This window comes from Oncorhynchus keta, chromosome 23, assembly GCF_023373465.1.
Source record: "Oncorhynchus keta strain PuntledgeMale-10-30-2019 chromosome 23, Oket_V2, whole genome shotgun sequence".
In the NCBI taxonomy this organism is placed as follows: domain Eukaryota; kingdom Metazoa; phylum Chordata; class Actinopteri; order Salmoniformes; family Salmonidae; genus Oncorhynchus; species Oncorhynchus keta.
The window spans coordinates 12,152,974-12,180,652 of NC_068443.1; the positions used below are offsets into that span (position 1 = coordinate 12,152,974).

The 27,679-nt window shown below is 43.3% G+C and overlaps 1 protein-coding gene and 1 pseudogene across 1 annotated transcript; both read right to left on the minus strand.

The window, feature by feature from the left end:
* Positions 1-2,130: 2,130 nt before the first annotated feature.
* Positions 2,131-3,751, minus strand: LOC118402486 (zona pellucida sperm-binding protein 3-like; annotated as a pseudogene).
* A 6,290-nt stretch (positions 3,752-10,041) lies between these two features.
* On the minus strand, positions 10,042-25,803 carry LOC127911140 (proteoglycan 4-like). Its single transcript, XM_052477403.1, has 9 exons — positions 25,774-25,803; positions 18,916-21,775; positions 18,653-18,840; positions 14,385-14,482; positions 14,092-14,249; positions 13,782-13,974; positions 10,648-10,792; positions 10,473-10,548; positions 10,042-10,240 (listed from the first exon to the last, which is right to left on the minus strand). Exons 1-9 carry the CDS (start codon positions 25,801-25,803, stop codon positions 10,155-10,157), a joined length of 3,834 nt encoding a protein of 1,277 aa, XP_052333363.1. The 3' UTR covers positions 10,042-10,154.
* Between the last annotated feature and the right edge of the window lie 1,876 nt (positions 25,804-27,679).

Below are 27,679 nucleotides of genomic sequence, written 5' to 3' on the forward strand. Positions count from 1 at the left end.
CTTCACGTATTTCAGAACTTCCTGCCCATCTCTCCCTCTGGTTTCATATACCCTCCGCCTCCCACACTATAGCAGGCTGATAAACATGTCTGCGTTGGTGTTTTGTCTTAGCCTCCAAAGGGTGTAGCATGACTGAGAAGGCTACAAAGAGGGCACAGCTTCAGCGACAGCTGGCCAACCCACTCAAAACAGGGCTGCCAGATTAGCTATTCATTGCGCTATCTATATGAATGTCAACCGTATGCATCATCTCTCATGGCTTTGCGTTTAAAGCAAATTAGCAGTGGCAGAAAAAGTACACAATTGTCATACTTGAGTTAAAGTATAAATACCTTAATAGAAAGTAACAAGTAAAAGTGGAAGTCACCAAGTTAAAGTCAAACTATTTGGTTCTAAATATACTTCTTTATCAAAAGTAGAAATATTTTCAAATGCCTTATATTAAGCAAAGCAGACCGCACAATCTTCCTTGGTTTCACGGATAGCCTGGGGCACACTCCAAAACTCAGACACCGTTTATCAAAAATGCATGTGTTTAGTAAGTCTGGCAGGCCAGAGGCAGTAGGGTGACCAGGGATGTTCTCTTGATTAGTGTGTGAATGGACCATTTTCCTGTCCTGTTAAGCATTACTCATGTAACAAGTACTTCCGCATGTCATGGAAAATGTAGGGAGTTAAAAAGAACATTATTTTCTTTAGGAATCTAGTGAAGTAAGAGTTTCCCCAAAATATAAAATAGTGAAGATTAACTACTTACATACTTTAAAAGTATTTCACACCACTGCAAATTAGTATCCAGTCTTGCTTTTCTGTAATAATTTAAGAAACCAAGTATTTTTCAGACCAATTAGAGTTTAATAGCAAAATAACTTAACCAGACAGGCAAGTTCAGGTCATCGGTTACCTCCCAGACCAAAGACAAAACTACAATAACCAGCGCCATCAGAGGAATTATTTAGCCAATCACGTGTCAGGCAAAAAGTAAATCCATCACTAATGGATCTAATGCAATCAACCATGACTAGACCTCTACTAATTCCACTGAAATGTTAAACATTACCTGTCAGGCATTCATTGTCTACTTTGCTTGTTAAATGTTTGCATTGTCTTAATGTAATATCTTTACTTCTGTGTTAAGGCTGCAACTAGCTTCTACCCCAAGCCATAAGACTGAACAGTTAATGAAATGGCTACACTATTTACATGGACTCCTGCACATTCCCTATCATATGCTGCTGCGTAGGTAATCAAGATACATTAACTTTTACCCCTACACCTTGTACCTGTATATAGTAATTTTATTGGGTTAACATTTCCTTCAACTCCGCATTGTTGGGAAGGGGCTTGTAAGCAAGCACTTCACAGTAAAAGCCACACCTACTGTAGCCATCAAGTGATGGATATTTTGATCTGATCTCCAGGTTAGATAACAGTAGTTCTCCCTTAATTTAGTATGATACATACGTATTAGTTGGTGGATGTCCAGCCCCGTCATACAAAACTAAGAATCTGTAACATGCATGATATTACGAATTCCAACATTAGCTACATGGCTAATGCTGACAAGGTAGCTAACATTAGCTTAACAGTTGGGTTAAGGTTGGCTAACATGTTAAGGAGTTGCAAAGTAGCCGTGATAATTTCCAAAAATTTGGGATGCTTGACAGTTGAGTTACACGTACCCATCCACCTTCCTTTCGCCTCAAGTAAACGTCATTCTTATGCAACCACTGAGTGTATGGATTCATGTTTACTATGACACATCTGGTTTATGAGGAAACTGCATTGAGCCACGGGAAGATAAGCCAATGGGCAGCCTAATAATTCTCCACATCCAATGTTAAGTTCCAAAGATGTGAGCATCTAGTCAATACAGAAAATTGGGGCTAAGTCAGTAGGGTTGCTATATTTAGACACGGGTAATCCACTATATACACATCATTCTCCAATCTGAATGGTGATAATGCTACACCTTCCAGAATTAGTCCCAGCAGGCATCCTCCCCGAAACAAGTTGTTAAAGTAGTAATATTACTCTTGGACAATTACGGGCCCAGGGTAGCTTTACCTTCCCACCGCAAATCTGAGGAGAGTAGACGCACATTACCAGTGATGAGCTAAAACAGTGAAATATGATATAGCTCTGGCTTTAACACCTACCCGAATCACTGTCCAGATGTCCAGCCTTCCTCGCAGCACAGCGGAAGTCACAGCAGCCACAAACCAGGTCACAAACCCCACCTGTAGCCTTCCAGCTACAGATAAATATGAAGGTTAGTTTATATAGCAGCATGTCAAAGGTACTATACCCACAACCCAGCTTATACATACCCATCTGTGAAAGAGCAGGCCTTGTTCTCAGCATCAATGGGGGAAGAGGCTGCAGATGCTTTCAGATGACATGTTATGTAGAGCTGTTGGGAATCATTCTGTGGTTGGAACCTGAAGGACTCCAGCTGAAACTGGATCTTGTCATCCTGGGATCTGGACAGGAACTGGGAGCTGGAGCCGGTCAACTTGGCATCAACCAGACACCTGAAGAGACCAAGGGTCAACGTTAGGCTTCAGGGGTTACATTTAAGGTAATATAAGAGGAGTCAAAGTGACAACTAAACTCACCCATGGTCCTCAATGAAAGAATATCTAGGGACAGTGTGGACATCAGGCGCCAAGGTGGCGACACAGCGGTCCACAAAGACACGGAGGGGAACGTGGTGGTACGGCATGACCGAGGCTTCCATGTTGATCATGTCACCAAGATAGTAATGGTTGGAGGGCCTCTCAAACTGCCAGTCAGCTGGAAAGAGGAGTGGCATGTCAGTGGGGGTTTACACAAAGGAAGAGGCTTCCAGTCAGGTTTACCTACCAGTCATTAACCTCAGGGAGAAGTAGAGGAGTTCCTCCTTCACCATGTTGGAAATGTTGGGGATCCAGGTTGGCTTCAGGGCATTGCTGCTCACATCGTGATTCCTAGAAACAAACATGGACTATGGCATTACTCAAACCTCAGAATGATATGGGTTGTCAAAGTGAAGAACGCAACAATAGTTACCTCAAGTAGTGGCACTCAATATCAACCATAGTTGCACTGGTTTTCACTATAGAAGTGTTAGCAAGAGGTTTTGCTCATAGACAAGAGTGAAGGTGTAGATCAGCACATCCTCAGTCATCTAGGAACAGGATCACAAGTCAAGCATCAGACAAGAATGATGAGTCACATTATTCAGGAAGTTAAACAACAAATGTGACATACCGTGAGATCACTGCCACAGCCATGCAGCTCTGATTCAAAGGTGATCACATGAGCTTCAGTGTCCTCAGTGGCAGGACAACCTCCTTGAGTGATACGCTGTGGCTGAATGAGCCGGACAATCCCCAGCAGATCCTGCTTCACCTTCACATGGACCACATGTCACTACACTGTTGGTCACCACCTGCGGCGGCCACTCAAGCACGGTAGGCTTGCGCTCAGGCTTTTCAACTTTATGATAGTTCAAAGTCAGAGGCTTCTCAAAGGCCTGCTTGGGCTGGGAACCCTCAGGCTCTTCAACAGCCTCGCTTGCGTCCGGCCTTGCAGGCTCTTCTTGCACTGGCTTCTGAGAGTCAAACCTGGCTGGGACTTCATCGTGCAGAAACCCTGATCTCGGATAAAACTGTCTAGAGTCCCACACATCACTAACAACACAGCCAAAGGCTGTGATTACCAGAAACCCATCAGTGGGAATACATCTTTGTTTTTCTTCTGCAGTTTGTCAAACCATTTTATAACCCCTTCAGCAATCAGCTTTATTCTGGCCCAGACCTGACTAACCAAACAGGTGCTGAGGAATGTGAGGTTGAATGTCATTTAGCTACCATTGACCACCTTCCTGCAGACAAAATCAAGTACACCCGGGTCTTTAATTAATTGAGGAGGGCTCAACTTTACAGAACATTGATAGAAATGTATTATGTAGAACAGACATGTCTACATAGTATAAAGAATTATGTCAATTACATATATTGTATTTCTATCAGAAACATTTTAAGTTGCAATTGCAACCTACTGAACCCTCAACTTATTCAGTGGGTACAGGGCAGAACAATCTATAGTCCTGCTCCACTTCAAATACTTGTATGTATCAGTCCCAATAATATATAAACTCAGAAAAAAAATAAACGTCCTTTCTTCAGGACCCTTTCAAAAATAATTTGTACATATAACTTCATTGTAAAGGGTTTAAAACACTGTTTCCCATGCTTGTTCAATGAACCATAAACAATTAATGAACATGCACCTGTGGAACGGTCGTTAAGACTAACAGCTTACAGACTAGAGGTTGACCGATTAATCGGCATAATTAGGGCCGATTTCAAGTTTTAATAACAATAGGTAATTAGCATTTTTGGATGCCGATTACATTGCACTCCACAAGGAAACTGGTAAGTTGCTAGCTAGCATTAAACTTATCTTATAAAAAAACAATCAATCAATCTTAAATCACTAGTTAACTCTACATGGTTGATTATATTACTAGTTTAACTAGCTTGTCCTGAATTGCAAATAATCAATGTGGTGCCTGTTAAATTAGCATCGAATCACAGCCTACTTCGCCAAACAGGTGACGATTTAACATTTACATTACATTTACGTCATTTAGCAGACGCTCTTATCCAGAGCGACTTACAAATTGGTGCAAACACCTATGACACCCAGTGGAACAGCCACTTGCATCTAAATCTTGTTGGGGGGGTGAGAAGGATTACAAGTGCATTCATGAAAAAAAGCACTGTCGTTGCACCATTGTACCTAACCATAACCATCAATGCCTTTATTAAAATCAATACAAGTATATATATTTTTAAACCTGCATATTTGGTTAAACAAAATGTATGTTAGCAGGTAATATTAACTAGGGAAATTGTATCACTTCTGTTGCGTTCCGTGCAAGCAGTCAGGGTCTATACAGCAGTTTGGGCCGCCTGGCTCGTTGCGAACTGTGTGAAGACCATTTCTTCCTAACAAAGACCATAATTAACTTGCCAGAATTGTACATAATTATGACATAACATTGAAGGTTGTGCAATGTAACAGCAATATTTAGACTTATGGATGCCACCCGTTTGATAACATATGTAATGGTTCCGTATTTCACTGAAAAACATTTTGTTTTCGATATGATAGTTTCCAGATTTTTTCCCATATTAATGACCTTAGGCTCGTATTTGTGTGTTATATTATAATTAAGTCTATGATTTGATTGAGCAGTCTGACTGAGCAGTGGTCGGCAGCAGCATGCTCGTAAGCATTCATTCAAACGGCACTTTCCTGAGTTTGCCAGCAATGCTTGAAGCACAGCGCTGTTTATGACTTCAAGCATATCAACTCCCGAGATTAAGCTGGCAATACTATAGTGCCTATAAGAACATCCAATAGTCAAAGGTATATGAAATACAAATGGTATAGAGAGGAATAGTCCTATAATACCTACAACTTCTTAACTGGGAATATTGAAGACTCATGTTAAAAAAGAAACTTAAACGTCAGCTTTTTTACATGGCACATATTGCACTCTTACTTTCTTCTCCAACACTGTTTTTGCATTATTTTAACCAAATTGAACATGTTTCATTATGAGACTAAATAGATTTTTATTAATATATTATATTAAGTAAAAAATAAGTGTTCATTCAGTATTGTTATTGTGATTATTATAAATAAAAATTGGCCGATTTAATGGGTATCGGCTTTTATTTGGTCCTCCAATAAATCGTTATCGGCATAAATCATAATTGGTCGACCTCTTTTACATACAGTAGGAAATTAAGATCACAGTTATGAAAACTTAGGACACTAAAGAGGCCTTTCTACTGACAGCTGATCGTCCTCGCAGAGGCAGACCACGTGTAAAAACACCTGCACAGGATCGGAACATCCGAACATCACACCTGCAGGACAGGTACAGGATGGCAACAACAACTGCCCGAGTTACACCAGGAACGCATAATCCCTCCATCGGTGCTCAGACTGTCCGCAACAGGCTGAGAGGCTGGACTGAGGGCTTGTAGGCCTGTTGTAAGGCAGATCCTCACCAGACATCACCGGCAACAACGTTGCTTATGGTCACAAACGCACCGTTCCTGGACAGGACTGGCAAAAGTGCTCTTCACTGACGAGTCGTGGTTTTGTCTCACCATCATTTGCGTTTATCGTTGGAGGAATGAGTGTTACACCACGGCATGTACTCTGGAGAGGGATCGATTTGGAGGTGAAGGGTCTGTCATAGTCTGGGGCGGTGTGTCACAGCATCATCGGACTGAGCTTGTTGTCAATGCAGGCAATCTCAACGCTATGGTTACAGGGAAGACATCCTCCTCCCTCATGTGGTACCCTTCCTACAGGCTCATCCTGACATGACCTTCCAGCATCACAATGCCACCAGCCACACCAGCCATACTGCTCGTTCTGTGCGTGATTTCCTGCAAGACAGGAATGTCAGTGTTCTGCCATGGCCAGCGACGACCCCGGCTCTCAATCCCATTGAGCACGTCTGGGACCCCCCCACCCCCCCAGAAATGTCTGGGAACTTGGTGGAAGAGTGGGGTAACATCTCAAAGCCAGACCTGGCAAATCATCTGGTGCAGTCCACGAGGGAGATGCACTGCAGTACTTAATGCAGCTGGTGACCACAACATATACTGACTTTTGATTTTGACTCCCCCTGTTCAGTTTGTCTCAGTTGTTGAATCTTATGTTCATACAAATATTTTCACAAGTTTGCTGAAAATAAACGCAGTTGACAGTGAGAGGATGTTTCTTCTTTTGCTAGGTTTACATTATTGAAGGCATAGAACATTAGATCTTACCTACAAGGAGGATAAAAGGCGTGCATAATACAATTATGAATATGCCAGTGTAACGGATGTGAAACGGCTAGCTTAGTTAGCGGTGGTGCGCGCTAAATAGCGTTCAATCAGTGACTTCACTTGCTCTGAGACCTTGAAGTAGTAGTTCCCCTTGCTCTGCAAGGGCCGCGGTTTTTGTGGAGCGATGGGTAACGATGCTTCGTGGATGACTGTTCTTGATGTGTGAAGAGGGTCCCTGGTTCGCGCCCGGGCATGGGCGAGGAGACGGTCTAAAGTTATACTATTACACCAGAGTTAAAACTCGGATTATTACATGTCTACCTGAAGCCTTCTGTTACACTGGTATATCTTAAACTCTCCAATTTCTCTTTGCGACAATATGCTCACGTGGTTAATAGTATGGATCACTAACTACGTTTCCATCCAAAAGCGTCCTTCTGTAGCTCAGTTGGTAGAGCATGGCGCTTGTAACGCCAGGGTAGTGGGTTCGATCCCCGGGACCACCCATACGTAGAATGTATGCACACATGACTGTAAGTCGCTTTGGATAAAAGCGTCTGCTAAATGGCATATATTATTATTATATTATCCAACAATTTCATGCGGATTAATTACATGGCGCATGGCGCATGAGAAGTCACGACCATGAAACATGAAATACCGGTACAATTTTATACATGTCGACATGCAATTTGTTCATTCGACATGGAGGGATCTTTTTGTGTGTAAAATGAATTATGCGAATAGCGGTGTAAGTGAACTTTGAGTCACACATGTTATGTGGTCCTCCCATTACGACTCGGAAAAGCATGCAGTTTACTAGGCTACAGATAAAATAATTTATGAACTTCACAGGGTGGTGAATGTGCAAGGTGATGAGGTTGATGCCCATTTCAAATAAATATCGAGGCTACTATTCTGGTGAAATGATGATCGATGATTGGCTTCCGTTGGACAAAAACATTCACCCTCTTATCCATAATAATCTCATGTAGACTAGTCTTCACACACTGTATCTGCGAGCTGTTGGCTAGAGTGCAGGTGCCAGGCAACACCAGAGTAGGCATAGGTGCAATTTAAAGAAAGAGTTTGTGACAAAACCACTAGTAGAATAAAAAATGCGATGGAAACATATTGAACTTTAGATTTGTATTCAGAACGTGAAAATGTATGCACAAAAAAAATTACCACTGACTTTTATCCACAAAAAGTCAATTTGGTGGTAACGCCACTGGTGGGAAAATGCGCATGATTTCTTTATGCAGATTCTAGAGTATTCGCATAAATCTATCACCAATTGGATGGAAACCTAGCTAATGAGACAAAAAAAGATTGCATAGTTAAACAAACCATAACTATTTTTAACAATTTCTACTCAATTTGACAAACATACCGATGCTAAGTTTAACAGAATGATGGCAAAAACAGCAAAAACGTTCATAATGTTACCAAACTTTTGTGGATAATTGTATGTTATATCTTTGCAATCATTGGCTTATTTGACAGCCCACATTAAGGTAAAAAAAAACAAGTCTCATCTCTTACCATGGAAATGCCCATATATACTGAATCAAAATAAAGTGTTTATTACATGAGATGAAATAAGATGCCAGAAATGTTCCAAATGCAACATTTCCCCAAAATTTGGGCCACACATTTGTTTACATCACTGTTATTGAGCATTTCTCCTTTGCCAGGATAATCCATCCACTTTACAGGTGTGGCATATCAAGATGCTGATTAAACAGCAGGACCATTACACAGGTGCACCTAGTGCTGGGGCCAATAAAAGGCCACTCTAAAATGTGCAATTTTGTCACAACACAATGCCACAGATGAGGGAGCGTGCAATTGGTATCTGACTGCAGGAATGTCCACCAGAGAATTGCATGTTAATTTCTCTACCAAAAACTGCCTCTAACATTGTTTTAGAAAATTTGGCAGAACGTCCAACCAGCCTCAAAATGGCAGACCACACCATCCCATCCAGGTCCAACTTTTTCACCTGCGGGATTGTCTGAGGTGGTGCTGAGGAGTATTTTTGTCAAATAAAGCCCTTTTGTGGGAAAAAAACTCATTCTGATTGGCTGGGCCTGGCTCCTCAGTGGGTGGGCTTATGCTCTCCCAGGCCGCCAAATGGTTGTGTACTTGCCCAGTCATGAGAAATCCATAGATTAGGACATACTTTATTTGAATTGACTGATTTCCTTATATGAACTGTAACACAGTTAAATCTTAAATTGTTTTATATTTTTGTTCAGTATAGAATTTTTTTTTAGACTGTTCTGTGTTTTGGCCTTGAACAGGGCTCTCCTGGAGAGCTACCCTGTAGGTTTTCACGACAACCCCAGTTTCAACAAACCAGGCTCAGTTTATTAAGCAGCTAATTGTTATACTCAGGTGCAGTGAAAACCTACAGGAGGGTAGCACTCCAGGGACAGGGTTGGAGTGGCCTAGAATAGAATGATAGTTCTACACAACCATGACCACTGCTTTCAATGATTCCAGGAATAAGACAATGCCTTCACATAACAAACCTGACCAGATTTACAGATCCTATATCCACATTTATGTAGTAAGAGTAGGTTTTAATATCCACAAATAAGTCAATAATATAATTTGGGGGGTACAACTGTTTATTAGAAACGAATACGTTGCGAAATCAGGAACCCATGTTTTATCATAGCCATGTAAACACGAAATTTAGCGGCAGAGCTAAAGCTTGTGTCTGATGTCATGCCTAAACTGCTGTTTAGCCGTAATCAGGATATTTTAGACAAACCTTTACTTTGCGGTACATTCTTCATTCTCGATTCAGAAGGTTCCAGAGTCTTATAAACTAATTTGTCCAGTTGCAGATGGAACACCAAAAAAACAAGAATATTCAGAAAAATATTAAATCCACTGTTTGTATCTCATTAGAAATGCCTCTTGCATGTGTATAGAACATTGTTTTTGTCGCACTGTGTGATGCGCTGTTGTCTACTTCTACGCGTTGCTGCGCCGTGTCGCATAGAAAAGAGTAGTCCCTGCAATATGTTGGGAAAGGCGAGGGAACTTCTCACTCGGTGCAAAAAGTGGATTTTAATATCTTTCTGAATAGTCTCATTTTTGGAGTACCACCTGCAACTGGACAAGGACGTTTATAAGAGACCGTATTAAGAAATTAGAAACAATCGCCAGGTAAAAGGTTCGTAGAAAAAGTACTGCCAGTGCTTTTCAATACCTACCCTGTAATGGGTATGGAAGGACGGAGTACATCATTTCATATCCTGCTACAAACTGTTGCTAGTATCAGTAGTTTGAAGGCTAGGCTGGCTTTTTGTCAACCAGGACCACTTCTCCACTGGAGACCACAGCAGTTTGCCTCGTCTTCTTCCAAGCAACATATCTTCCTGTAAATCACAACGGAAACTGTTAAGAACAGAACCTGGGTCATATTCACAACCACAAAGCGTCTGAGCCTAGGATTGTTGATTTAGGATCGGCTGTCTTTTAAATCATGCTAATGATTAAGGTTATGGACAGGAAGAATCTGATCCTAGATCAGCACTTGTACTCCGAGACACTTTAAATATGGGCTATAGTGTCCAAACAAGGCCTTTGTAAAGGGAGAATACTACCCACTTTGTTTGTTGCATTTTGGTTCACAGGAGTCCCATGGAGTAGGGTAGCACAAAGATGCACTACAGTGGATGAAAATCTGGCAAGAGTACAGCATAAAATCAGTTGGTGAAAAGCCAATGGCACATCAAGTTGTGTGTATTATATCAAATAGGTATGAATAAAGGTAGCCAATTACTGTATCTTTGCGGGGAGCCAGAGTGTGATCCACAAAGGTAAACATCTTGAGGATGAAGCGTTTGTAGTGGCTGGGGTACAGAAGGCCAGAGGAGAGTTCCACAGGGACCATGGTGGTCTGGTACTTATCATTCTGTTCGGAACATCTGGAGAAAGAGAGAGGAGTAGTAGAAACTTCATGTTGCCAAGCCTCAATTCCAAATACACTAAACAAAAATATAAATGCATTATACAACAATTTCAAAGATTGAACTGAGTTAGTTCATAAAAGGAAGTCAGTCAATTGAAATACATTTATTAGGCCCTAATCTATGGATTGCACATAACTGGGAATACAGATATGCATATGTTTGTCACAAGATACCTTAAAGGTAGGGTGTGGATCAGAAAACCTGTCAGTATCTGGTGTGACCACCATTTGCTTCATGCAGCGCAACACATCTCCTTCGCAGAGAGTTGATCAGGCTGTTGATTGTGGAATGTTGTCCCACTACTTTTCACAGGCTGCTATATACAGTATATTGTCCGGAACTGGAACACCCTGTCATACACGTCAATCCAGAGCATCCCAAACATGCTCAATGGGTGATATGTCTGAGTATGCAGGCCATGGAAGAACTGGGACATTTTCAGCTTCCAGGAAATGTGTACAGATACTTGCAATCTGGGGCTGAGCATTATCATGCTGAAGCATGAAGTGATTATGATGGATGTGTCATGACGTTGCCCTCTTTGGGTATAGCAAGCCCCATCCCCCTCTCCCTCTCCCTGCCTCCCCCTTGCCCTCTTCAACTAGGCTGCTGTGGTCAGAGAGATGTTGTACATTCCTTCCACCTCACAGAACTTGAGGTACGAACAAATTTAATTATCCGGAGAAAGTATAAAAGATCGGTGAAGAATCCAGCTATGAACTGGTCCGTTTGTTACAACTTGGGGAAGCTCATGGGAGATGGTGTGGCCACATTACCATAACGCTGTTTATATAATAGCCTCATGAGGTTTACATCTAAATGTTGTATAAGATGAATGAGTGAGTATGATACTGTTTGTGAAATTGTGTAATATGATTTTGGACTGTTGAATGAAGGAAAATACAATTCCCTTTTGACTTGAACTAAATCAGAGGACCGCCCCTGAGCCCAGTTAGGGTCAGGCATCCTGGGACAGCCCCTTTTCTGCAATTCCGAATAAAACCCAACTTTGGGAAATGATCACCAGACCATGTTTTTCTCCATTAGGAGAGGACAAAGGTTGCGGAATCTTTTAACCATACCACGTGGTTAAACTCTGAGACTATCGATACCGACAGAATAAGAACAAGTCTTTGATATTAATTACTAGTCTGCAGCTAGGAATTCGGTATCATTGAACACGAAGAACGACAATCGCCGAAACATCCAATCTATAACAAATGAATGAATGTCACTCTGAACTATCCCCTCTAACCAAGACAGAGAGAGAGGACGAAACTCTCCAACAGAAACAAACTTTTCACCAGCGATCAAGACGACACACTGAGCGTAAATATATATATTGATTGCAATTGTTTCAAATTCGTGAGCGTTCATGTGCAAAGGATTAGCATTTCAATTGTTATAATTATCACTCGTAGTGACTTCTTAGTCGACCCCCACTTCCCCTTTTGTCTAATAAGCCTCCATGCCTGTTTAGCCCACTAGGGCACATTCTCCTATCATTTCTTATAACCACATTTACCCTTTTTGTTTCTTTATGCATTCCTGTGAATTACTTAGTTAGTAATAAATAAATTATTTAAGACAATTGATGTATGGATGACTCAGTGAAGACTGGGTTCGTGCAGATAACCAACAATTTACGACGTTTGGAATGAGACTAACGTGAGGTAAAGTAAATAATTAATTAATTTGAAGACTATTTGATCAGATAAAATATCTGAAAAGTTATTTTAGGAAATTATAACTTTTTAATCTGAATATTTTTCCTTGGTGCCCCGACTTCCTAGTTAATTACAGTTACATGATTCATCAGTTGATCGCGTAATACTAATTAGAGAATCTTTGATAAAAACTATAAGTCTTCAATTTAATGATAGTAAAAACACGACAGATGAATGGCACAACAATGGGCCTCAGATACTCATCACGGTACTGTATGTCTGTGCATTCAAATTGCCATTGATAAAATGCAATTGTGTTTGTTGTCCGTAGCTCATGCCTGCCATAACCCCACTGCCACCATGGGGCACTCAGTTCACAACGTTGAATTCAGCAAACTGCTCGCCCACTCGATGCCATGCCATCTGCACGGTACAGTTGAAACCGGGATTCATCCGTGAAGAGCACACTTCTCCAGCGTGCCAGTGGCCATCGAAGGTGAGTACTTGCCCACTGCAATCGGTTACAACGTCGAACTGCAGGCAGGTCAAGACCCTGGAGAGGACGATGAGCATGTAGATGAGCTTCCCTGTGATGGTTTTTGACCGTTTGTACGGAAATTCTTTGGTTGTGCAAACCCACAGTTTCATCAGCTCTCCGGGTGGCTGGTCTCAGACGATCCCGCAGGTGAAGAAGCTGGATGTGGTTCCTGGGCTGGCATGGTTACACATGGTCTTCGATTGTGAGGCCGGTTGGACGAACTGACAAATTCTCTAAAACAACATTGGTGGTGGCTTATGGTAGAGAAATGAACATGAAATGCTCTGGTAACAGCTCTGGTGGACATTCCTGCTGTCCGCTCCCTCAAAACCTAAGACATCTGTGGCATTGTGTTTTGTGACAAAACTGCACTTTAGTGTCCTGTTATTGTCCCCAGCACAAGGTGCACCTGTGTAATGATCATGCTTTTTAATCAGCTTCTTGTTATGCCACACTGGTCAGGTGCATGGACTATCTTGGCAAAGGAGAAATGCTCACTAACAGGGATGTAAACAAACATTCTGCATATGGAAGATTTGAGATCTTTTATTTCAGCTCATGAAACATGGGACCAACACTTTACATGTTGCATTCACATTTGTGTTTAGTGTACATAGTAGTAGATGATGCAATCTGAAGTCACATAATGACGAAATGTCAAACATATTGTTCAAAATACATATTTGAAAAAATGAGCAAGACAAGCAAAATCAAGTGGATTAGTACTGTAGTTACTCACTTTTCAATGAGGAGGTCCCACTGGGGCATGCTGACAAGGCTGTGGTCAGAGGTGGTCCAGCAGCGCTGCAGCAATAGGACCAGGTTGGGATCCTTCTTCTCCAGGATGCGCACCTCAACGTATACAGGTTGTCTCAGGACTTTAGTGAGAGGGTAGTCTTCCTCAGTGTAAAACGATGTGAAGGCACTGGACTCTGGAGGTCAGACAGGATTCAAGAAAAAAAATGCATGTAAAAGTCAATTATAAAAAACAATATGTTTGAAGTTCTACAAATTGACACAGAACAAGTCTGAAATGAAATAAACCTTACCATCTTTACATGTCTTGGTGTCACAAGTTCCTTTGGCCAGTCTGAGTTCCAATCTGAGCGGTCCCATAACAGCAACCGGAGCAGGTGCAGGAACACTGTTCACCTCAATAACCAGAGCCTTCACCGCAGTATTGGAGTACTTACACTGGAACAGCAGCCTAGAGAAGGAGACCATGGCAGTGACTGATACAGTAGGATCTTGAAGCATATCAACACTTTGTGGGCTAAATCTGGATGCAGGAAACTAGCTCTTGGGAATCAATAAAATTCAATCTTACAGAGAGAAGACTCACTCAAATTGGCTGTCTCTGGTGATGGCGCCTTGGGGTACGACCCCCACTTCATAGGAAGACACCATCCTGTTCTCATAAACCATATAACCATTTTCCTCCTGCAGGGGAGAGTCCACTGTTAAAGGGCAACTCCACCACCTTTAAATCTCATTTTCAGGATCTCCAGGATAATACCGCACATTTCTAAGTTTGGTATCATCAAAAACTGAAAAACAGTGATTTTCAAACACTATGAGATTCGTGTTGATGTGAGGAGCAAGAAAATACCTTGGGCTCAGGGCTCTAAATGAACATTTTTCAAGATTCTTTTTCATTTTCCCAACATTAAAAATGTACAAATATCTGTCATTGAAATTACAAAGTCATTTTATATAAACACCATTGGTCAATCTGTTAATGGTAAACTTAATCTATATGCAGATGATACTATTATGTATGCTTCTGCCTCTACTGTTGATCTGGCTGTGTCAAAACTAAGCTATCCAGGAATCCTTTGCTGATTTAAAAACTTGAGCTTAATACTGACAAAATGAAATGCATGTTATTTTCAAACTCTTGTAAGAATGTTTCAACTACATGTTCACTCATTAGATGGTTCTCCAATCGAACGCCTTCCCGCATATAAATACTTAGGCATTTGGATTGATATGGATTTGACATTTAAACAATATATAGATGAGTTGTTTAAGAAGCTAAGATTTAAAGTTATTTTTCTACAAAAACAGATTGTGGCTTTCTCTCAGCAAGTAGGAAGCAGATTATTCAGTCAACCTTTTATCTGTTGATTATGGTGATATTATTTATCAAATTGCAGCTGCTACTACTCTTACACCTTTGGATACCATCTACCATAGAGCCCTTCGTTATGTTACAGGTGACAGTTTTGATACTCATCACTGCATCCCATTTCAAAAGGTTGGCTGGACTTCGCTAAAGACCCATAGATCTCTACATTAGTCACTTTTTGTTTACAAGACCCAACTTCATAAATTTACCTCTTATCCATCTTTTTTTGCTGTTGAAGTATAGACAACTGAGTTGCCTAACCCGTTCACAGGATTGGTTAACTCTTGAGGTTCCTTAGGTAAATCTGCTTTTAGTTTTAATTCACAAAATTCAAAATTTGTTTAATCTTGTTGTGCTGGTGCCGTTCAATTTAAAGTATTGATTGAGGTCATATTTGTGGATCAAATCAAATCAAATCAAATTTATTTATATAGCCCTTCGTACATCAGCTGATATCTCAAAGTGCTGTACAGAAACCCAGCCTAAAACCCCAAACAGCAAGCAATGCAGGTGTAGAAGCACGATGAATGTAACTGTTTTTCTGGGTGATTTGATAAGTTTATTTGTGCTTCTAATGACAGTGTTTTTGTATTATAATAACATTTCTATATATATACACACACACACAGTTGATGTCGGAAGTTTACATACACTTATGTTGGAGTCAGAAGTTTACATACACTAAGTTGACTGTGCCTTTAAACAGCTTGGAAAATTCCCGAAAATGATGTCATGGCGTTAGAAGTTTCTGATAAGCTAATTGACATCATTTGAGTCAATTGGAGGTGTACCTGTGTATATATTTCAAGGCCTAACTTCAAACTCAGTGCATCTTTGCTTGACATCATAGAAAAATCAAAAGAAATCAGTCAAGACCTCAGAAAAAAATTGTAGACCTCCACAAGTCTGGTTCATCCTTGGGAACAATTTCCAACACCTGAAGGTACCACATTCATCTGTACAAACAATAGTATGCAAGTATAAACACCATGGGACCACGCAGCCGTCATACCACTCAGGAAGGAGACGTGTTCTGTCTCATAGAGATGAACGTACTTTGGTGTGAAAAGTGCAAATCAAATCCCAGAACAACAGCAAAGGACCTTGTGAAGATGCTAGAGGAAACAGGTACAAAAGTATCTATATCCACAGTAAAACCAGTCCTATCAAGACGTAACCTGAAAGGCCGCTCAGCAAGGAGCCACTGCTCCAAAACCACCACAAAAAATCCAGACTACTGTTTGCAACAGTAAAACCAGTCCTATCAAGACGTAACCTGAAAGGCCGCTCAGCAAGGAGCCACTGCTCCAAAACCACCACAAAAAATCCAGACTACTGTTTGCAACTGCACATGGGGACAAAGATCGTACATTTGAGAAATATCCTCTGGTCTGATGAAACAAATATAGAACTGTTTGGCCATAATGACCATTGTTATGTTTTAGAGGAAAAAGGGGGAGGCTTGCAAGCCGAAGAACACCATCCCAACCGTGACGCACAGGGGTGGCAGCATCATGTTGTGGGGGTGCTTTGCTGTAGGAGGAACCGGTGCACTTCACAAAATAGATGGCATCATGAGGGAGGAATATGATGTGGATATATTGAAGCAACATCTCAAGACATCAGTCAGGAAGTTAAAGCTTGGTCGCAAATGGGTCTTCCAAATGGACAATGATCCCAAGCATACTTCCAAAGTTGTGGCAAAATGGCTTAAGGACAACAAAGTCAAGGTATTGGAGTGGCCATCACAAAGCCTTGACCTCAATCCCATAGAACATTTGTGGGCAGAACTGAAAAAGTGTGTGCGAGCAAGAAGGCCTGGAAATCTGACTCAGTTATACCAGCTCTGTCAGGAGGAATAGGCAAACATTCACTCAACTTATTGTGGGAAGCTTGTGGAAGGCTACCCAAATGTTTGACCCTAGTTAAACAATTTAAAGGCAATGCTACCAAATACTAATTGAGTGTATGTAAACTTCTGACCCACAGGGAATGTGATGAAAGAAATCAAAGCTGAAATAAATAATTCCTTCTACTATTATTTGACATTTCATTCAATGGTATGATTGATCTCCGGAAGAAGCTATCCCTTTTCCTTTCTTTCTGTGTCCCCAAATATTTGGATATACTGGTAAAGTTACTAGGGTGTTAGCTAGCTAGCCAATGATGGAACAATGTGTAAACAAATGTTTGGATATACTGGTAAAGTTACTAGGGTGTTAGCTAGCTAGCCAATGATGGAACAATGTGTAAACAAATGTTTGGATATACTGGTAAAGTTACTAGGGTGTTAGCTAGCTAGCCAATGATGGAACAATGTGTCCCCAAATGTTTGGATATACTGGTAAAGTTACTAGGGTGTTAGCTAGCTAGCCAATGATGGAACAATGTGTCCCCAAATGTTTGGATATACTGGTAAAGTTACTAGGGTGTTAGCTAGCTAGCCAATGATGGAACAATGTGTAAACAAATGTTTGGATATACTGGTAAAGTTACTAGGGTGTTAGCTAGCTAGCCAATGATGGAACAATGTGTCCCCAAATGTTTGGATATACTGGTAAAGTTACTAGGGTGTTAGCTAGCTAGCCAATGATGGAACAATGTGTCCCCAAATGTTTGGATATACTGGTAAAGTTACTAGGGTGTTAGCTAGCTAGCCAATGATGGAAATGGCACATTTCTATACAGTATTGTATAGATCTCTTATTGCTCAAATAAACAGCAAACCTGGTAAAGCAACACCTCGCGGCACAACGCTTCTCCCCTATGTGACCTAGATAGTTTGTATGCATTGATATGTAGGCTACGTGTGCCTTTTTTTAATGTATGTAGTTCTGTCCTTGAGCTGTTCTTGTCTAGTTCTGTTTCATGTTTTGTGTTGGACCCCAGGAAGAGTAACTGCTGCTTTTGCAACAGCTGGTGGGGATCCTAATTAAAATACAAAATGACATGGTTTATGAATATAAATTGCAGTCCTGGCGATCCGCTCTAGGAAGATAAAGCCCTGATTGGGCTAGATGCAAGCCATTTTCGCTGTAGTAATGATGCAACCATGACTCTATCGAATCTGCACTTGGAAACAAAGGTGCAGCGAAGCCTTATCATTACAACAATTATTATTTGGGAGATGAGAGCCCTGCTTGGGCTAGAAACTTGTTGCAGGTTTTGAATATCACAGTTTTTCCTTTTAATTCTACCCTGTGACGTCACAGAAGCACTTTTAAAGGCTCGCTCTTTTTAACCACAGATCATAGAAACGTGCTGTTTTCACATATATAGACACTGGTTTGGTGCTGGAGATTATGAGAATGAAGTTGAAAAGTGGCGGAATTGGCCTTTAAACGTCCAACAATAAAACCATTTTTATCTCTAACAAATAATTTCTGGGTAACAATGATGGGTTTAAATTAAAATGGTCAAAAATAAACTAAAATAGCCTTTAATACTGAGCCAGTGTACACAATTAATATTCTGTCTCTCACCTTCAGAGTGGTTCCACAGGCTGTGACAGGGAACTGGTATATGGCAAAGGCTGAAGTGATGCCAACAGGACTGCAGGGGCCGTTGTTTCCCCCCAGCAGAATGATGGTATCAATGTCTATTTTGGGCCAAGTGGCATTCCTGGCCACCACCACCACAAACTGAGCATCCATGGTACACTGCACAGTCACTGGGGAAAGATACATTTTTTATGTTTTGTTCAAATACAGAGCATTACAAGGAAGAAGATCTATCAGACGCTCACCTGCCTTCCCATAGTAGCACTGCTGTCCATTGAAGCAGCAGTCGATAGCCTCACATTGAGCCAAAGTAATTTTAGAGGTTCCACATTGCACTGTATCCTTAGACTCGACTTGGCATCTCGGATTTTGAGTTTTAGTTACTGCTGGCCACTGGGGAGTTTGTTTATGTGGACCTTGTGGCTCTGGCCCCTGGAGAGTCTGTAGCTGTGGACCTTGGGGCTCTGGCCCCTGGAGAGTCTGCAGCTGTGGCGCCTGGGGAGTCTGTAGCTGTGGACCTTGGGGAGTATGCAGCTGCTGCGCCGGGCCCTGGGGAGTCTGCAGCTGTGGCGCCTGGGGAGTCTGTAGCTGTGGACCTTGGGGAGTCTGCAGCTGTGGCGCCTGGGAAGTCTGTAGCTGTGGCGCCTGGGGAGTCTGTAGCTGTGGCGCCTGGGGAGTCTGTAGCTGTGGTCTCTGGGGCTGTGGCCACTGGGGCTCTGGTCTCTGGGGAGTCTGCAGCTGGGGCTCTGGTCTCTGGGGAGTCTGTAGCTGTGGCGCCTGGGGAGTCTGTAGCTGTGGCCCCTGGGGTGCCGGTGCCTGGGTGGTTTGCTGCTGTGGCCCCTGGAGTTGTAGCCCCTGGAGCTCTGGTCTCTGGGGAGTCTGCAGCTGTGGCCCCTGGGGCTCTGGTCTCTGGGTGGTTTGCTGCTGTGGCCCCTGGAGTTGTAGCCCCTGGAGCTCTGGTCTCTGGGGAGTCTGTAGCTGTGGCCCCTGTGTCTCTGGTCCCTGGGGTGTCAGCAGCTGTGGCCCCTGGGGCTCTGGTCTCTGGGGAGTTTGCAGCTGTGGCCCCTGCAGCTGTAGCCCCTGGAGCTCTGGTCTCTGGGGAGTTTGCAGCTGTGGCCCCTGCAGTTGTAGCCCCTGGAGCTCTGGTCTCTGGGGAGTCTGCAGCTGTGGCCCCTGGGGCTCTGGTCTCTGGGGAGTCTGTAGCTGTGGCCCCTGTGTCGCTGGTCCCTGGGGTGTCAGCAGCTGTGGCCCCTGGGGCTCTGGTCTCTGGGGAGTTTGCAGCTGTGGCCCCTGCAGCTCTGGTCTCTGGGGAGTCTGCAGCTGGGGCTCTGGTCTCTGGGGAGTCTGTAGCTGTGGCACCTGGGGAGTCTGTAGCTGTGGCCCCTGGGGTGCCGGTGCCTGGGGAGCCTGCAGCTGTGGCCCCTGTGTCTCTGGTCCCTGGGGTGTCAGCAGCTGTGGCCCCTGGGGCTCTGGTCTCTGGGGAGTTTGCAGCTGTGGCCCCTGCAGCTGTAGCCCCTGGAGCTCTGGTCTCTGGGGAGTCTGCAGCTGGGGCTCTGGTCTCTGGGGAGTCTGCAGCTGTGGCCCCTGGGGCTCTGGTCTCTGGGGGGTCTGTAGCTGTGGCGCCTGGGGAATCTGTAGCTGTGGCCACTGGGGAGTCTGTAGCTGTGGTCTCTGGAGCTCTGGTCTCTGGGTGGTTTGCTGCTGTGGCCCCTGGGGCTCTGGTCTCTGGGGAGTCTGTTGCTGTGGCCCCTGGGGCGCTGTTCTCTGGGGAGTCTGCAGCTGTGGCGCCTGGGGCACCGGACTCTGGGGAGTCAGCAGCTGTGGCCCCTGGGTCTCTATTCTCTGGGGAGTCTGCAGCTGTGGCCCCTGGGGCGCTGGTCTCTGGGGAGTCTGCAGTTGTGGCCCCTGGGGTGCTGGTTCCTGGGGAGTCTGTAGCTGTGGCCCCTGGGGAGCCTGCAGCCGTGGCCCCTGGGGCTCTGGTCCCTGGGGAGCCTGCAGCTGTGGCCCCTGGGACGCTGGTCTCTGGGGAGTCTGCAGCTGTGGCCCCTGGGGTGCCGGTGCCTGGGGAGTCTGTAGCTGTGGCCCCTGTGTCTCTGGTCCCTGGGGTGTCAGCAGCTGTGGCACCTGGGGCTCTGGTCTCTGGGGAGTTTGCAGCTGTGGCCCCTGGGGAGTCTGCAGCTGTGGCCACTGGGGAGTATTCAACTGTGGTCCATGGGGCTCTGGTCTCTGGGGAGTCTGTAGCTGTGGCCCCTGGGGCTCTGGTCTCTGGGGATTCTGCAGCTGTGGCCACTGAGGAGTCTGCAGCTGGGGCCACTGAGGAGTCTGCAGCTGTGGCCCAAGGGGCGCTGGTCTCTGGGGAGTCTGCAGTTGTGGCCCCTGGGGTGCTGGTTCCTGGGGAGTCTGTAGCTGTGGCCCCTGGTGAGCCTGCAGCTGTGGCCCCTGGGACGCTGGTCTCTGGGGAGTCTGCAGCTGTGGCCCCTGGGGTGCCGGTGCCTGGGGAGTCTGTAGCTGTGGCCCCTGTGTCTCTGGTCCCTGGGGTGTCAGCAGCTGTGGCCCCTGGGGCTCTGGTCTCTGGGGAGTTTGCAGCAGTGGCCCCTGGGGAGTCTGCAGCTGTGGCCACTGGGGAGTCTGCAACTGTGGTCCATGGGGCTCTGGTCTCTGGGGAGTCTGTAGCTGTGGCCCCTGGGGCTCTGGTCTCTGGGGATTCTGCAGCTGTGGCCACTCAGGAGTCTGCAGCTGGGGCCACTGAGGAGTCTGCAGCTGTGGTCCATGGGGCTGTGGCCACTGGGGCGCGGGTCTCTGGGGAGTTTGCTGCTGTGGCCCCTTGGACTCTGGTCTCTGAGGAGTCTGCTGTTGTGGCCCCTGGGGCTCTGGCCTCTGGGGAGTTTGCTGATGTGGCCCCTGGGGCTCTGGCCTCTGGGGAGTTTGCTGATGTGGCTTCTGGGGAGTCTGCAGCTGTGGCCCCTGGGACTCTGGCCTCTGGGGAGTCCGCTGTTGTGGTTTCTGGGGAATTTGCTGCTGTGGCCACTGGGGCTCTGGCCATTGGGGCTGCTTAAGCTTAACTTGAGGTTGGGGGTTGTTGGTTGGAGGAAACCACCAGTTGGGCTGTGCATCAGCATAACATGCAAACACTACCAACATAAAAACCCTATAGGAACACCACCTCACTGCCATACCTGCTCAATAAGATATAAGCTAAGTATCTTTCTTCAATAAGACATGTATCTGCAATACTGTCCTTTACAGCCTGTTCTGCCTAATGCAGATCTATATACCTGATTGAGTATAATAAAATGCTAGAAACTGACCCTGTAATCAAAATCAATCCCTTTCTAACCCTGTGCAATTAAATAGTCAGCACCTTATTGGTTAGACTAATATTGGACCACTAATAGTCCCAGTGGATATAAGAATACAATTCCAGTTGCAAAAATTGATCGCAACAAGGGAACAAAAATCAGCTTCAAAGCAGAAAAGTTGTTCAACCTCCATTAGGAAGAACACAGCTTATATACCCTGAGCTATATGATGTAATACATCGCTGTAATACATCGCTATGTGTGTACGTGTTCCTCTGTGTCCTCGGCCCTTGTACTAGGACCTTCAGCGATTAGCTGACGTCAATTACTATTATCAGCGAACAAGAGACATGTAAAACCATTCCAAATATTCAGTCGACACCTTGAGTGTCTGTCTGGAGACTAGAGTTGATAAGTACTGTATGTGAATCATGTAGGTTACAGTGACTCTGAATATGTTATACATTGTCAGTCACATGCAATTTAAATATGAACATTAGTGATCTTACATTTCTCCATTACACTTCTTATGCCCTTCAGGTACATCTGAATGATTGGATAGGTATAAACAATGATTGCAGCCCTGTTAAGCTTTCACCATATTGCTTTAAACCTATCCAATACTTACATATTCCACAAGTGCTAGGGCTATGAAGGTTCATTGATTGATTGATTTTATTTGAAAGTTAAAAATGCATATACACACATTTCACATATTTTACACAAAGTAAGTGACTTATTTCCATTGTGGTCCCTTAAACCTAGAACCTGCAGTTAGGCATTACCAAGGTAACGGATTTATGCTTTTGACTAAGATTTTCTCTTTAAAATGGATGCCAAACAAAAAAACATTAATTTCAAAGTTTAATTAACCATTACAACTCTACGCACAAGGACTACTTTGAATAACTTACACAGATCATTTCACAAAAACACATTTACTGGAAGAACTGTGCAGATGCAAAGTTTGGCAACAGAACTATGGTAAAATCTCCCTCTGTTATTTATGCGACCCTGTTTTTCAAAATATCTGTTTCACAAGTTTGTGTTGTACTGTAGATGACTGTGCTGTCCAAACTTGTGAAACATCGGCGTCTATGATTGGTTCAGATTTGATCTGGTCCGGCCCAATCAAATTTGGTCTCTTTTGGGGGGCAGAGCTCATTAGAATTAATAGCCAGTGTTTAGAATAATACCCACATGTGCAAAAGAAGGATAGTGCATATTTCTACCTTTGTGGAGGATACATCACCATGAAGAGAATGATATTCATATCCGTAATTATGCATTTCATTAGCTTATTGCAGTGCCAGAATAGGTGCAAAAAAGTTCCTTTCTCGGTCCTACATTTCGGGCAATTTGGTGAAGTGTCCGGGAACGTACAGTTTAATTTAACAGGGGTATTTATGAATTTGTAGTTTAGTCTTCTTAATATTTGGACTAGTAAGTAGGTAGTACCAGATCTTCAGCCATACCGCCTTATCAAATTCTGTACCTAAATCGTTTTCCCACATCCTTTGAAAAGGGATGAAGGCGGATCATGCAATTATTATACTGGACAAAGATATAAACGCAACATGCAACAATTTCAATGATTTTACTGAGTTAAAGTTCATATAAGGAAATCAGTCCATTAGAATAAATAAATTAGGCCCTAATCTATGGACTTCACATGACTGGACAGGGGCGCAGCCATGGGTAGGCCCACCCTCTTAGGAGCCATGCCCACCTACTTGGGAGCCAGGCCCAGCACAAGGTGCACCTGTGTAATGATCATGCTGTTTAATCAGCTTCTTGATATGCCACACCTGTCAGGTGGATGGATTATCTTGACAAAGGAGAAATGCTCACTAACAGGGATGGAAACATTTGTGAGAAATATGCTTTTTGTGCTTTATATGTTGCATTTATATTCTTGTTCAGGATAGATGTTAGCAATTATTCATTTGATAAATATAGATGTGGTTAATTAATTCTTCAACTTCTTATAACTGAAATCTCAGCTTTCCTTCTTCAATAAACATAAAGATAACTTTTTTATTTGAAGATAGATTTGTTTAGGTACCAGGGATGTTGTATTCAGTCCAGATTTCGAGAAATGACTTAATTGCATTCAATCCACTATGGAACAAGTCAACGAACCTCATAAGACCCAGCGAGAGCCACTTATAGAAGTCGACCTTTGAGAACACATTGGCAAGTCAGGGTTAAAAGCGATAGGAGGAAGAATGCCTGTTTGAAATACCCAATTTCTTTCTACAGTCTGCCTATGCCATTCATTTGTTGTACATACTGTATTGAAGGTCTTCCTGTCATCACAAATGTGTTGAAACTGACTCACAAACAAAGAATTCTTCAGAGGTAAAGGATGACTCGAATTGTGCTTTATTCGGAAACCTATAGGAATTCCGGTCTGTCCAAAGTCTAGAACAACAAATTGTGAGTTTGGGCAGACCCAGACCACCCATAGATTTAGGTTTGACCAGAGTAAAGTTGTCAAGTGTGCTCTCTCTCCGGCCTTTAGGTCACCAGGCTGCTCATGATGGCGCACACCTGTCACCATCGTTACGGGCACCTGCGCATCATCACTCACCTGGACTCCTGGTGTTTTATAAATACATTTCATTTAAATTTGATGTAGAAGGAGTCATGCTCATTTAAGTGGTCGATACCAAACAGTAATGTCATTATCCGAGTAGTTTAATCAATTCTGTTTGGTTTAATAAGTGAGGGAAATAGGGTATCTAGTCGTCTGGCTAATCACATTATAAACAAAATTTGGTAATGGAATAGCAAGACAAGGCAATTTTTCTTAAAATTACATACAATATAAACCGAACATGTAAAGTGTTGGTCCCATGTGTCATGAGCTGAAATAAAAGATCCCAGAAATGCTCCAGATGCACAAAAAGCTAATTTCTCTAAAATGTTGTGCACAGATTTGTTTCCATCCCTGTTAGTGAGCATTTCTCCTTTGCCATGATAATCCATCCACCTAACAGGTGTGGCATATCAAGAAGCATGATCATTACACAGGTGCACCTTGTGCTGGGGACAATAAAAGGCCACTCTAAAATTGTGCAGTTCTGTCACAAAACACTGACACGAATGTCTCAAGTTTTGAGGGAGCGTGCCATTGGCATGCTGACTGCAGGAATGTTCACCAGAGCTGTTGCCAAATAATTTAATGTTAAGTTCTCTACCATTTGAAAGAATTTGTCAGTTCGTCCAACCGGCCTCACAACCACAGACCACGTTTATGATATTGTGTGGGCAAGCAGTTTGCTGATGTCAACGTTATGAACAGAGTGCTCCATGGTGGCAGTGGGGTATTAGAATGGGCAGTCATAAGCGACGGACAACGAACACAATTGAATTTTATTGGAGATTTGAATGCACAAAAATACCGTGATGAGATACCAAGGCCCATTTTTTATTAAGGTATCTGAGACCAACATATTCCCAGTCATTTGAAATCCATTGATTAGGGCCTACTGAATTTATTTCAATTGAATGATTTCCTCATATGAACTGTAAGTCATTAAAATCAATAATCATTGCATGTCTTTGCATATACACTAAATCATTGCATATACACTAAATCATTGCATATACACTAAATCATTGCATATACACTAAAACTAACAATGACATTTCAATTCAGACTCATCCTCTCACAGTAGTTGCATCAGTCTTCAAAAGCAGTCAATCAAAACCATCTAACCCATAGCTGAGTGCTTTTGTCACACCCACTCCTTTCCACACGCAAAATACTTTCCTTTTGGCACACCCATCTGCCCTCACCCCGGCCGCCGCCCTCACCCCGGCCGCCATGTTGGGATGCAGCTACCCCCTTCTCCCAGTTATCCCTCTAGCTTCACCTCTTCCATATTTTTTCCAGAGTTCCCAGTTGTCTTGAAAGCACCATAAAGCCTTGTTCACACTGCAGGCCTTAGTGCTCAAATCAGTTTTGTTTTTGAAATCCATTTTGCAATACTGATTGTACAAACAGAAAGTTAGAAGTGAACAAATCGGATTTGTGTGTGTTCAGACAGCAGTAATTTGCTGACATGGTTACGCTAGTTGTCATAGTAACGACGGGTGTGGGCGGAGTGGTGTAGGCTGATTGGTGGTGCTCGTGCTTCCTATCACACAGAAGTTATGTAGCAAGCTAAGGTGACAATGCCTCCAATGGACGTTTCTCAGATACTTTCAATGTTCAAAATCATGGTGCAAGAACACTTAAAGCCTTAAAGGAAAAGATGATCCAACTTTCAAAACGAGTCCTTTTTGGCTAGCCAAGGCAATCAAATAGCTATCTAGGTAGCTGTTTAACTTTCAAGTAAATTTACTAATTTGTTTGTAAACAGTTAACAAGCTAATTAGCTACCACATGTTCTTGTCAAACTGTCAGGGTAGATAGCAAGCAACAATATATGCCAAATAACTAGGATTTGAGTCACACTTGTTTCCCTCCACGATGCTCACGAGGATGTAGGACACATTCGAAAGGACAGTTGCAAAATGTGTGCAAAAGAGCAGAAAAGTAAATAAAAACAATATGGGGATGAGGTAGGTAGATTGGGTGGGCTATTTACAGATGGGCTATGTACAGCTGAAGCAATCGGTTAGCTGCTCAGATAGCTGATGTTTAAAGTTGGTGAGGGAAATATGTCTCCAGCTTCAGCTATTTTTGCAATTTGTTCCAGTTCTTGGCAGCAGAGAACTGGAAGGAAAGGCGGCCTAAGGGGGTGGCTTTGGGGACGACCAGTAAGATATACCTGCTGGAGCGTGTGCTACGAGTGGGTGTTGTTATCGTGACCAGTGAACTGAGATAAGACTGAGCTTTACCTAGCATAGACTTACAGATGACCTGGAGCCAGTGGGTCTGGTGATTAATATGTAGCGAGGGCCAGCTGACTAGAGCATACAGGTTGCAGTGGTGGGTGGTAAAGGGGCTTTGGTGACAAAAAGGATGGCACTGTGATAAACTGCATCCAGTTTGCTGAGTAGAGTATGGGAAGCTATTTTGTAAATGACATCGCCGATGTCAACGATCGGTAGGATAGTCAGTTTTACGAGGGTATGTTTGCTGGCGTGAGCTGCGAAATAGGAAGCCGATTCTAGATTTAATTTTGGATTGGAGATGTTTAATATGAGTCTGGAAGGAGAGTTTACAGTCTAGCCAGAGACCTAGGTAGTTGTCCACATATTCTAAGTCAGAACCGTCCAGAGTAGTGATGCTAGTCGGGCGGGCGGGTGCGGACAGCGATCGGTTGAAAAGCATGCATTTAGTTTTACTAGCATTTAAGAGCAGTTGGAGGCCACGGAAGGAGTGTTGTATGGCATTGAAACTAGTTTGGAGGTTAGTTAACACAGTGTCCAAAGAAGGGCCTGATGTATACAGAATGGTGTCGTCTGCGTAGAGGTGGATCAGGGAGTCACCCGCACCAAGAGCGACATGGTTGATATATACAGAGAAAAGAGTCGGCCCTACTCTGACAGGAATGGGAGTGAAATTCTAGGGTCAAGTTCGGGGCTGGATCAACAGTCTATAGGAACAGGCAATACATTAATAGTTATAAACACAGTTTTTTGAGCAGAAGTATGTAATGTGTGGAGCATATAATTGTGACCTCTATCTCACCAGCAGGTCATAATTCTGACCACTATATTATGTACCCTACTGGTCATAGTTAAGACCTCGTAA

Bases quoted from the DNA above. Each gene is read 5' to 3' on its own strand.
- LOC127911140 (XM_052477403.1), bottom strand. From the start codon at position 25,803: ATGGCGGCCGGGGTGAGGGCGGCGGCCGGG. The intron at 14,250-14,384 runs GTGAGTCTTCTC...CTCCTTCTCTAG, and splicing joins ACCAGAGACAGCCAATTTGA to GCTGCTGTTCCAGTGTAAGT. The intron at 13,975-14,091 runs GTAAGGTTTATT...TCTGACCTCCAG, and splicing joins CACCAAGACATGTAAAGATG to AGTCCAGTGCCTTCACATCG.